Source organism: Lagenorhynchus albirostris, chromosome 2, assembly GCF_949774975.1.
Source record: "Lagenorhynchus albirostris chromosome 2, mLagAlb1.1, whole genome shotgun sequence".
Lineage (NCBI taxonomy): Eukaryota > Metazoa > Chordata > Mammalia > Artiodactyla > Delphinidae > Lagenorhynchus > Lagenorhynchus albirostris.
The window spans coordinates 53,577,702-53,590,755 of NC_083096.1; the positions used below are offsets into that span (position 1 = coordinate 53,577,702).

The window sequence follows — 13,054 nt, forward strand, 5'->3', positions numbered from 1 at the left end:
TTTCCTTAATTTCTCATTCAGATTTTTCATCATTAGTGTATAGGAATGCAAGAGATTTCTGTGCATTAATTTTGTATCCTGCAACTTTACCAAATTCATTGATTAGCTCTAGTAGTTTTCTGGTGGCATCTTTAGGATTCTCTGTGTGTAGTATCATGTCATCTGCAGACAGTGACAGTTTTACTTCTTTTTTTCCAACGTGTATTCCTTTTATTTCTTTTTCTTCTCTGAGTGCCGTGGCTAGGACTTCCAAGACTGTTGAATAATAGTGGTGAGAGTGGACATCCTTGTCTTGTTTCTGATCTTAGAGGAAATGCTTTCAGTTTTTCACCATTGAGAATGATGTTTGCTGTGGGTTTGTTGTATATGGCCTTTATTATGTTGAAGTAGGTTCCCTCTGTGCCCACTTTCTGGAGAGTTTTTATCATAAATTGTTGTTGAATTTCGTTGAAAGCTTTTTCTGCATCTATTGAGATGATTATATGGTTTTTTTCTTCAGTTTGTTAATATGGTATATCACATTAATTGATTTGTGTATATTGAAGAAGGCTTGCATCTCTGGGATAAATCCCACTTGATCATGGTGTATGATCCTTTTAATGTGTTGTTGGATTCTGTTTGCTAGTATTTTGTTGAGGATTTTTGCATCTATATTCATCAGTGATATTGGTCTGTAATTTTCTTTTTTTATAGTACCTTTGTCTGATTTTGGTATCAGGGTGAAAGTAGCCTCATAGAATGAGTTTGGGAGTGTTCCTTCCTCTGCAATTTTTTGGAAGAGTTTGAAAAGGATCGGTGTTAGCTCTTCTCTAAATGTTTGATAGAATTCACCTGTGAAGCCATCTGGTCCTGGACTTTTGTTTGTTGGAAGTTTTTTAATCATAGTTTCAATTTCATTACTTGTGATTGGTCTGTTCATATTTTCTATTTCTTCCTGGTTCAGTCTTGGAAGGTTATACCATTCTAAGAATTTGTCCATTTCTTCCAGGTGGTCCGTTTTATTGGCATAGATTTGCTTGTAGTAGTCTCTTAGGATGCTTTGTATTTCTGCGATGTCTGTTGTAACTTCTCCTTTTTCATTTACAATTTTATTGATTTGAGTCCTCTCCCTCTTTTTCTTGATGAGTCTGGCTAATGGTTTATGAGTTTTGTTAATCTTCTCAAGGAATCAGGTTTTAGTTTTATTGATGTTTGCTATTGTTTTCTTTTTTTCTCTTTCATTTATTTCTGCTCTGATCTTTATGATTTCTTTCCTTCTGCTAACTTTGGGTTTTGTTTGTTCTTCTTTGTCTAGTTCCTTTAGGTGTAACATGTTGTTTATTTGAGATGTTTCTTGTTTCTTGAGATAGGTTTGTATAGGTATAAACTTCCCTCTTAGAACTGCTTTTGCTGCATCCCATAGGCTTTGGATCATCGTGTTTTCATTGTCATTTGTCTCTAGGTATTTTGATTTCCTCTTTGATTGCTTTATTGATCTCTTGGTTATTTAGTAATGTATTCTTTAGCCTCCATGTGTTTGTGTTTTTTATGGGTTTTTTTCCTGTAATTGATGTCTTATCTCATTTCGTTGTGGTCAGAAAAGATGCTTGATATGATTTCAGTTTTCTTAAATTTATTGAGGCTAGATTTGTGACCCAAGATGTGAATTTTCCTGGGGAATGTTCCGTGTGCACTTGAGAAGAAAGTGTAATCTGCGGTTTTTGGATGGAATGTCCTGTAAATATCAATTAAATCTGTTAGGTCTATTGTGTCATTGAAAGCTTGTGTTTCCTTATTAATTTTCTGTTTAGATGATCTGTTCATTGGTGTAACTGAGGTGTTAAAGTCCCCCACTATTATTGTTACTGTCGATTTCCTCTTTTAGAGCTGGTAGCAGTTGCCTTATGTGGTGAGGTACTCCTATGTTGGGTGCATATATATTTATAATTGTTATATCTTCTTCTTGGTTTGATCCCTTGATCATTATGTAGTGTCCTTCCGTTTCTCTTGTAACATTCTTTATTCTAAAGTCTATTTTATCTGATATGAGTATTGCTACTCTAACTTTCTTTTGATTTCCATTTGCATGGAATATTTTTTCCGTCCTCTCACTTTCAGTCTGTATGTGTCCCTAGGTCTGAAGTGGGGCTGTTGTAGACAGCATATAATGGGTCTTATTTTTGTACCGTTTCAGCAAGCCTGTGTCTTTTGGTTGGAGCATTTAATCCATTCACATTTAAGGTAATTATCGATATGTATGTTCCTATTACCATTTCCTCAATTTTGGGGGCTTTGTTTTTGTAGGTCCTTTTCTTCTCTTGTGTTTCCCACTTAGAGAAGTTCCTTTAACATTTGTTGTCGAGCTGGTTTGGTGGTGCTGAATTCTCTTTGCTTTTGCTTGTCTGTAAAGCTTCTGATTTCTCCATTGAATCTGAATGAGATCCTTGCTGGGTAGGGTAATCTTGGTTGTAGAGTCTTCCCTTTCATCACTTGAAGTATATCATGCCACTCCCTTCGAGTTTGTAGAGTTTCTGCTGAGAAATCAGCTGTTAACCTTATGGGAGTTCCCTTGTATGTTATTTGTCATTTTTCCTTTGGTACTTTCAGTAATTTTTCTTTGTCGTTAATTTTTGCCAATTTGATTACTATGTGTCTTGGTGTGTTTCTTCTTGGGTTTATCCTGTATGGGACTCTCTGCGCTTCCTGGACTTGGGTGGCTATTTCCTTTCCCATGTTAGGGAAGTTTTCGACTCTAATCTCTTCAAATATTTTCTCAGGTCCTTTCTCTCTTTTCCCTCTGGGACCGCTATAATGCAAATGTTGTTGCGTTTAATGTTGTCCCAGAGGTCTCTTAGGCTGTCTTCATTTCTTTTCATTCTTTTCTCTTTATTCTGTACTCCAGCAGTGAATTCCACCATTCTGTCTTCCAGGTCACTTCTTCGTTCTTCTGCCTCAGTTATTCTGCTATTGATTCCTTTTAGTGTATTTTTCGTTTCAGTTATTGTATTGTTCATCTCTGTTTGTTTGTTCTTTAATTCTTCTAGATCTTTGTTAAACGTTTCTTGCATCTCCTCGATCTCTGCCTCTATTCTTTTTTTTTTTTTTCTGCCTCTATTCTTTTAATGAGGTCCTGGATCATCTTCACTATCATTATTCTAAATTCTTTTTCTGGAAGATTGCCTATCTCCATTTCATTTAGGTGTTTTCCTGGGGTTTTATCTTGTTCCTTCATCTCGTACATAGCCCTCTGCCTTTTCATCTTGTCTATGTTTCTGTGGTTTTTGTTCCACAGGTTGCAGGATTGTAGTTGTTTTTGCTTCTGCTAGCAACCTGATTTAAAAATGGACCAAAGGCCTTGACTGTCGCCTCAAAGATATACAGATGGTAAATAAGCATGTGAAGAGATGCTCCATATCATCATAGCCATCAGGGAAATGCAAATGAAAATAACAATGAGACATCGCTAAAACACCTTTCAGAATGGCTAAATCTTGAGCACTGACACCACCAAATACTGAGGAGGATGTGGAGCAACAGAAATCTCATATTTTGTTAGTGGGGATAAAAATGGTGCAGGTACTTCGAAGACAGTTTGGTTGATTTCTTACAAAACTAACCTACTCTTAGCATATGATTCAACAATTTTACTCCTTGGTATTTACCCAAAGGAGTTGAAAACTTAGGACTACACGGAAGCCTGCACAAAGATGCTTGTAGCAGCTTTATTCATAATTGCCAGATCTTGGAAGCAACCAAGATGTCCTTCAGTAGGTGCATGGATAAATAAACTACCGTATACCCAATCACTGGAATATTATTCAGCACTGAAAAGAAATTAGCTATCAAGCCATGAAAAGATATGGAAGAACCTTAAATGCATATTACTAAGTGGAAGAAGCAAATCTGAAAAGGCTATGTACTGTATAGTCCCAACTATATGACTTTCTGGAAAAAACAAAACTATGGAGACAATAAAAAAATCAGTGGATGTGGGTAAGGGGAGAGAAACGAATAGGCAGAGTATAGAGGATTTTTAGGGCAGTGTAAATAATATGTATGATATTATAATGGTGGGTATATGTCATTATACTTTTGCCTAAACCCATAGAATGTACATGAAGAATGAACCCTAAGGTAAAATTTGGAGTTTGGGTGATTATGATGTGTCAATGTAGGTTCATGCTTGTTTAAAAAAAATGCCCTGTTCTTGTGAGTGATGATAATAGGGGAGGCTGTGCACATGTGGGGGCAGGGGAGATCTCCATACCATCCTTTCAGTTTTGTTGCAAATGTAAAGCTCCTCTAAAAAAATAAAGTCTTTAAAGTGGGGGATAAATATTGCCTCTACTCTGGGTTTTGGGTGTTAAGATACCTGCTTGAGCACCCACTGTACCAGTGTGAAATAAAATTTGTCTATCTCAGATCTGTTCTTCAGCATCGTTTAGTTGCAAACTGAGATCCCAGAGCAGCCTCCACAGCTCATCCACATGTCCTCAGGAGGGAGCCCCACCCCTGCTTCCTTAACTTCATCAGGCAGGAGCAAGATGGACTCTGTTCCAAAAGAAAAATTACCAAATCCCCACATTTAGGAGATTTCCCTTTATTCTGAGTCTGGGAGAGTAAAGACTGACAAAACCAGTGCAGTCTAAGCCAGCACACTATACATGATGAAACTCTGAGCTTGTGCAACATTGAGATTTTATAACTTATTTATAACCTCACATTCTAAGATAGTATTTATGCCCAGGAAACTTTTCTTGAAGGGAGTGGGTAAATTTTCATTTACAGTTTAATTGTCCCGTGACATCAGTAAGCATTGGATTTGTATACCAGTAACAGGAAACTCGATAATTACTGGCTTAAGCAAGTTAGGATTTACTTTTTCATGTAATGTGTAGTCCAGAGATTGACAATCCATGGATGATGCAACTGCTGAAGGATGTTATCAAGGAACCCATATCCTGTCTTCTTAGCTTATGTTTGTTGTCTTCATGATCTCAAGATGGCTGTTGTATCTCTGGAGACTTCATCAGAGTTTTTGGAGGAAGGAAGGGGGAAGGATAAAGGGAAATTGCTTCTTAGAAGGCTTTGCATTCTTCTGGTAGACGGTACCCTCTCAGAGATTGATAACCCCCTTTCCTTGGCCAGAACATGTGGCATAGTTGGTATGACTTAATATTTATCTCATGGTATCTGGAAGTAGAATAGAAGAGTGGTTGAGAACATGGATCTGAGTTTGAAAATTGGCTGTGTTACTTCCTAGCTGTGTGACTTTTAACATTCTGTGTCTCAATTTCCTTACCTATAAAGTGGGTCTAGTAATAGGTAGGTACCTATGCTGTTGAAAGGATTAAGTGAGTTAATATATGTCATTGTTTTAATGGACATGCATAGTTTGTGTTAAGTATTAGTTATCATTAGCATCTTCACTACCTAGAAGAGTTATTGAGATTGGAACTAAATTTTTCACTCAGGAAATTCGTTTTCTTTGAGATAGGAAATAGAGCATTTAGATGGTTTTGTACCAGGGATGATTGAAAAAGATGGTAGAACTTAAGCACTCGTGATTGCATTATACTATCAAAATTTATGGTCAGGGTAAAGTATTGGAGTCAGTTAAATTATTCATTTAATTCATCTTAGAACTTGATGGTGCTTAGGGCCATCTTGAACAAATTGTCATTTTACCAGCAGTCCCCTAACGTTCATTCAGCTCAATAGAAATTTCATCTCATCAGTAGAAAGTTTGAAGACTTAGCTATGTATTGAAATATGATTTTGTTGGTATTGTTACTGACTTTTTCCAATTTGTAATCACTCTACTTAAAAAAATGTATTAATTATTTTTCTATTCTGTTTTTAGCCCTATCTGCTTTGATATGATTGAGGAAGCATACATGACGAAGTGTGGCCACAGCTTTTGGTAAGATGATTTAATTTAGTGACATTGTCTTTTGGCAATTTTTAACTTGTGTGTAAATGTAGCCAGTGAGAAGTTATGCTTTTAAAGCTACTGTTGGTTATTTTGAATCATATTTCCTTGACCGATACACCTTTACAGGTTTGAGAGCTCAAGGCAAACATGTGGTTGCTGGTATAATTTCTGTGAAATACTTAGATTTACTATCAGCCTTATAGATGAAACTATAATAATAAACTTTTGGGTTTCTTAATTGTTTAAAGAGCTTTGACTGCTGTTTTAGGAAATTGGGGGGTGCTGGGTAATTAGGATGAAGCATGAAGCACCTTTAACTCACTTGTGGCGGATAGATGCGAGGGCCATTAAAGCAGGGTGGAAGGTCATTGGAAAAGGATATTAGAGGATTAAAAAGTTCTGTGTTCTTTAACACTTTGCTCAGTGCTGTCTTTAGGTTATATGTCATGCTAATCTGTATATTTTAAAAGATTTTCAGTTGTGATAAAATATACTTAACATTTACCATCTTAACCATTTTTAAGTGGAGTAGTATTGAGTATTGTAACATTGTTGTGCAAATCAGTCTCCAGAATGTTTTTATCTTGCAAAACTGAAACTATACCCATTAAACAAGTGCCATTTCCCTCTTATCCCAACCTCTGTCAATCACCATTCTACTTTTTGTGAATGTGACTACTCTGGATACCTCATATAAATGGAATCAAACAGTATCTGTCTTTTGTGACTAGCTTATTTCACTTAGAGTGTGCTCAAGTTTTATCCATGTTGTAGCATGTGTCAAAATTTCCTTCCTTTTTGAGGCTGAATAACATTCCATTGCATATACAGTTGGCCCTCTGTATCTGCGGGTTCAGCATCTGTGGTTCAACCAACCACGGTTCCAAAGTATTTGAAAAAAAATTCCAGAAAATTCCAAAAAGCACAACTTGAATTTGCAGCTCACCGGCAACTATTTACATAGCATTTACATTGTATTAATTATTATAAGTAACCTAGAGATGATTTAAAGTATACAGTAGGATGTACAGTAGGTTATATGCTAATAGTACACCATTTTATATAAGGGACTTGAGCATCCTTGGATTTTGGTATCTATGGGGGTCCTGACAGCAATTCACTGTGGATACTGAGGGATGACCATATATATCATATTTTGTTTGTGCATTCTTCTCTCTATGGACACTTGCATTGCTTTCAGCTGTTAACTATTGTTAATAATGTTTCTTTGAACATTGGTGTATAAATAGCTTTTTGAAATCCTGCTTTCAGTTCTTTCAGGTATATACCTGGAAGCAGAATTGCTGGATCATATGGTACATCTGTGTTTAATCTTCTGCAGAACCTCCATACTGTTTTTCATACCTGCAGTACCATTTTACATTCCCACCAACAGTGCACAGGGTTCCAAATTTTCCACATCCTTTCCAACACTTGTTATTTTCTGTTCTTTTTTAATAGTGGTCATCCTAATGGGTATGTAATTTGTGTATGTTTAATTCCTTTAGTTTATTTACCTATTTATTTGATTGGAGGTGGTATATTCTACTTGCAGTCAGTCATCTCCCTAAATTATTTACCCTCTTTGTTTAGTATTTCTGTTGTGTTCTAATATATCTTATTATTCTAATTCATGTTGAAGTTAGACCCACAATTTTATACTGAGGTTGAATATGATATCTGGTAGGTTGATATCCGTTAGTGAAGACGAGTATTGTCACCAGTTTGTAAGTCCTTTAGTTTGATCTGGAGTGCAGTGCTTTGTTGATAGGTATATCCAATCTGCCAGTCATTTAGAAAGAAATTTTAGAATAAAAATAGCTTCCTTAGCTTGCATTATCTATGTCCTTTATTAAAATAAAAGTTATTAAAATGATAAGAACAATGTATACTGTTGGCTATAAAAACTTTCATTGTACAGAAAGGTATAATATGAAATGTAAATGTTTCCTTTCCCCTAGCCCTTCTTTTCTACTTTCTCAAAGATTATCTCTGGTAAGAAGTGACTGTGTATTCTTTCAGAATCTTTTTGTTGGTTTTTTAAAAAAGGCCATCTTGCCTTCTTAAATAATTTTTATTTCCTGGTATATATTGCATTTACATTATTATCATTTGTGAATCACTTTCTTCTGTATATTGCTACTGAAATTCTGGTCATGTGGGTCTTGACACATGTATGGGCTTGGTCTTTTCAGGCTGATTGTTTAGCAGTAGTGTTCTCTTTGGTCCATTAATTGATCCAGCACCTTAGCATTCCATAGGAAATCATATACTTCTCTTAGAGACATTGGGTTTTGATTATTCTGGAAAATTGGGTGATTTATGGTAGGCTTTCTCAACCTTGGTAGTATTGACATATTAGACCAGATAATTCTTTGTTGTGGGTAGCTGTCCTTGGTATTTTAGATTGTTTAGCAGTATCCCTGGCTTCTGTAGTAACCCAGTAACAACCCTTTTACTCCAAGTTGTGACAACCAAAAATGTCTCCAACCATTGCCAGATATCCCTTAGAGGACAAAGTAGCCCTTAGTTGAGAACTACTGATATAAAGCTAAAAGAGCAAGTTCTTGAAGTTGGTGGACCAGGAATCTAGGTCTGGGTCTAAAACTTACCTTTGTCAAGTCAGTCAATATATCATCTTCTTCTGCTCTCTGGCCCCCAACCCCCATTGTCTTCCTACCCTTTCACTTCTCTTCTTTCATAGATTTGAAGGTGTTGAAGTGTGAAACAGATTGTAAAGTGAGGTTTCCATTTTTCCTAACTGCCCTTGTCTAACATATTCACTGTGGCATTTAAAAAAGCTTAAGAGTCTGCTGAATCAGTTCAATGATCTTGCTTCAGTATGTTGTGAAGTACAATAAATTACTAATTGACTTTATAACTAGACAGGCCGGGCCTTTTCAGTGAGTCCTGTAATCTTCATGGTGTGAGTTTAGTTCGTTGGTTTCTTAAATACCTTCTTTTTACCTTTAAATAAAAATAAAGGTTAGATCTTTGTTACAATTCAAGTTACTTTGTTACACTCTGATGTGATCGTGTTTTTTTAAAAAAAGTATTTATTTTTTTATTTTTAGCTGCGTTGGGTCTTCGTTGCTGTGTGCAGGCTTTCTCTAGTTGTGGTGAGTGGGGGCTACTCTTTATTGTGGTGCGCAGGCTTCTCACTTGTGGTGGCTTCTCCTGTTGTGGAGCACAGGCTCTACGGTGCGGGCTTTAGTAGTTGTGGCTCGCGGGCTCTAGAGTGCATGCTCCGTAGTTGTGGTGCACAGGCTTAGTTGCTCTGCGGCATGTGGGATCTTCCCGGACCAGGGATCGAACCTGTGTCCCCTGCATTGGCAGGCAGATTCTTAACCACTGTGCCACCAGAGAAGTCCCTGTGATTGTGTTTTAAAATACCTACCAGAAAGCAGGTGTTGGTAGGATAGGGATGATAACATTGGTAGGAGCCAATAAACCTGGAAGCTGACAGTCCCATTGCCAGGCTTGATGAACTGTGAGACATTTTGTTCTTTTGTTGAAAGCAAAAGCTCTTAATTATTTACGGTGAGACATGAGAGGCCTGTAGAACTTCAGTCATTAACAGTAGCCTGTTGTATCAACTGTTTGCTAAGTTGAACCCTGGCTGGTTACCTGGAGCCAAGCAGAATACCACTTCAAGGCTCCATCCAGATTATTAACATTAAATCAAATTGGGCCACATCAACTGTTTATTCCTTGTCCCACTTAAAAATGATAAGTCTTTCCTAGTAACAGGTTGGAGACATTATAGCGGGAAGTTCTTTCACTTTAAATCATTCCCACTTCGCAGTGAGCCTGCTATTAGCTATAATCTAACTGAAACTCAATGATATAATTTTAAAAATCTGGCTTCTGTATGACATAGAGGTAAGGTTTGCTCTTTTTCTTTCCCCTTTGCTGCCTCCAGCTTGTCCCCTGCCCTCTGCTTCTCAGACCTCATGTACGTCAGCTCCTGATTTACTGTTTGCTTCAATAGAAACTAGTTATAATTAACAGGGTCCCTCAGTGTTGTCATCTTGCAGCATACCTGTGATCAAGCCTGGGTGTCAGTTTGCCTTTTGGGACTTTTGACTAATCCATCACCTCATACCTTACTATTAGTCTTTTTTTGTACCTGGTTCTTATATAGAACCACTGGTACTGATTTTTTTTTCTTTTCTTTTTATAGTTCCTTCTTTTTTGAGAATTTTCTAATTATTCAGTTTTCTGTATCTACTCATCCCTGTTGACACAGACAGAAAAATCAATTATATTTTGTAGGTAGGTATATACCTAATAGAAGAAACAGAGCAACTGTATACATCTGTGGAGGAATATTCATTCTTTGTGGTCAGATCTACACTTATCAGGGGACATAGGTACCGTTAGCACACTGTGGTACTGAATAAATTTTTTTAAGAGTTGCAGTGTGAGTAGCTATTGAAAATTTCTCAGGTAGACCCAAAATATATATCCTTCTTATCTCTTTTTGCCCACCTATTTTGATCACTAGTTTAGGCATATACTCTTCTTTTGGAATCCAAAACATTGCATTTGGGCTGGTGATGGTCAAGGAGATAGATGAGTGAGAATGAATTAGAGTTACTGTATTGAGACTTTCTCGCAGTGTTTTATATGACCCAGAAGGCAGCAGAAGTATGTTTCTTTTTTGGTTATATCTATTTTCTCATGCATTCAGAATTTATTGAGTTCCAGCTCTTTAACAGGATATTGTGCTAGATATTGAGGGTACAGAGATGAGTAAAACAAATCTCTGCTTTTAATGAGCAAACAGAAGAGGGGCTGACAAACACATACACGGATTAAGTACAGAAAAGACAGTTACTATTTCTCAGACTAGGGAGGGTCTACCCAAGGTGGTAGTGAGGCAATAGATGTTATAAAATAAACTTGATGCATCTTGTTATCACTGCAGTTTTATACAGTGGCGTGTCATTTGATTCATTTAAATTTTATAGTAAAGATGGTTATTATCAAGTACAATGCAGAAAAGTCATTTGAGCTTCTGTTTCTGAGGACAGTTCCTTCTGGTTGTGTCCTAGACTATCTTTTTCTTCTAAGAGAGGATGGTATGGTAGTAAGCTTACTGACAAGGGATATGATTAGGATGCTGAAGAAGGGAGAGGAGAATGTTCTATTGGATTCAGGAATAATTTCTTGTATATTGACAAACTCTTTATCTGGCTTAACAATTTAGCTTGTTTTTCTTGTCATTTTATTTGCTCATTTTCTGACTACCATTTCTTTTCAAAAGCCATTTGCTAAAACCCCAAATGTCCTTCTTCTGCTTATCTGTCAATCCCTGTCTCCTGTCTTTAATAACCCTCTCATAGTCTCTCCTTCATGACTTGCTTTATTTGAACTTGCAGGTTTTTTTTTTTTGGCTGCACAGCACAGCTTGTGGGGTATTAGTTCCCCAACCAGGGATTGAACCTGGGCCACGGCAGTGAAAGCACTGCTTGAGTCCTAACCACTGGACTGCCAGGGAATTCCCTGCAGGTTTTTTTTTTTAAAGGATTAAATCTTGTCATGTATTCTGGTAATATTAACTCATTTCCTTTTCCCCTAAGCAGACTATAAATGTTCCCATGTTGGAGCTCTTAATCTATTGTATTTACATATCTTCTTTATGCTTTTCCCTTGCAATAAAATGAAAAAAAAATTTAGAATGTTATTTCTTTCATTGAAGTTTCCATGTAGGAAGTTTCCTCTCAGATATGGAGCCTATCTTTTGGTAATGTGGTATTCCTAGCCTTGTCATAGTTGCAGGAGCTGAAGATATTGTTTCTGGAACACTGTGCAAGTCATTTGTTCTGTATGTAATATTTGAGTACCTGTTATATGCCAGGTGTTTAATCTTTGGGCCCCTGTACTGTGCCAAAGACCTCGCTACATTGATTCCCTATAATGTCCTTCTTTTTGCTTGTCTTGCAAGTAACAAATGTGAGATGAGAAAGTAGATGATAACTAGAACAGAGCAACCTGATGGATGTAGCATTTTGTTTTGATAAGGTGGAGGGAAGTAGGTAGATATAAAAATCTGCTTCAGTTTATGAAGCTGAAGCAAATTTATAGTAATTTGGACACAGGATAAAAGAGTTACTGTCTTTTTAGGAATCATCTTATATGTAAATCACCCTTTAAATTTCTTAGAAGTAATTTTTTTTCCTGATTGTCAGGAGCAGTACATGTTTACTATAGAAACTTGTAGACACCTACAAAGAAAAAGTTTCCCATAATTATATTACCCAGTGGCACATACTGTTAACATTATGGTGAATGTCTTTTTCGGTTTATTTTAAATGTTCACATTTAAATGCTTTCAGTTTTTGTGTGGAATCTTTAGGATTTTCTATATAGAGTATCATGTCATCTGCATACAATGACAGTTTTACCTCTTCCCTTCCAATCTGGATACCTTTTATTTCTTTTTCTTGTCTGGCTGCTGTGGCTAAAACGATTAAAACTAGTAAATGAATTGCGCAAGGTGCAGGATACAAGATCAATATACAGAAATCTGTTCCATTTCTGTACAGTAACAATGAAATATCAGAGAAAGTAAAAAAAAAAAAAAAAAATTCCATTTAAAATCACATCAGGGCTTCCCTGGTGGCGCAGTGGTTGAGAGTCCGCCTGCCGATGCAGGGGACATGGGTTCGTGCCCCGGTCTGGGAAGATCCCACATGCCGCGGAGTGGCTGGGCCTGTGAGCCAGGGCCGCTGAGCCTGCACGTCCAGAGCCTGTGCTCTGCAATGGGAGAGGCCACAACAGTGAGAAGCCTGCGTACCGCAAAAACAAACAAACAAACAAACAAACTAAAAATAGAGTTACCATATGACCCTGCAATCCCACTCCTGGGCATATATCTGGAGGAAACTGTTAATTCAAAAAGGTTCGTACACCCCAATGTTCATAGCAGCACTATTTACAATAGCCAAGGCACGGAAGCACCCTAAATGTCCATCAACAGATGAATGGATAAAGAAGATGTGGTATATATACAGTGGAATATTAGCCATTAAAAAGAGTGAAATATTGCTATTTGCAGCAACATGGATGGACCTAGGGATTATAATACAAAGGAAGTAAGTCAGGTAGAGAAAGACAAATATTATATCACTTATA

At 36.9% G+C, this 13,054-nt stretch overlaps 1 protein-coding gene across 7 annotated transcripts in view; it reads left to right on the forward strand.

The window, feature by feature from the left end:
• COP1 (COP1 E3 ubiquitin ligase) overlaps window positions 1-13,054 on the forward strand; it is a 268,166-nt gene that overhangs the window by 32,290 nt on the left and 222,822 nt on the right. For all 7 annotated transcript variants that reach the window (XM_060132901.1, XM_060132909.1, XM_060132916.1 and 4 more), the window contains exon 2: window positions 5,843-5,902. In XM_060132901.1, coding sequence (XP_059988884.1) covers window positions 5,843-5,902 — 60 coding nt within the window. The remainder of the gene's footprint in view (window positions 1-5,842; window positions 5,903-13,054) is intronic.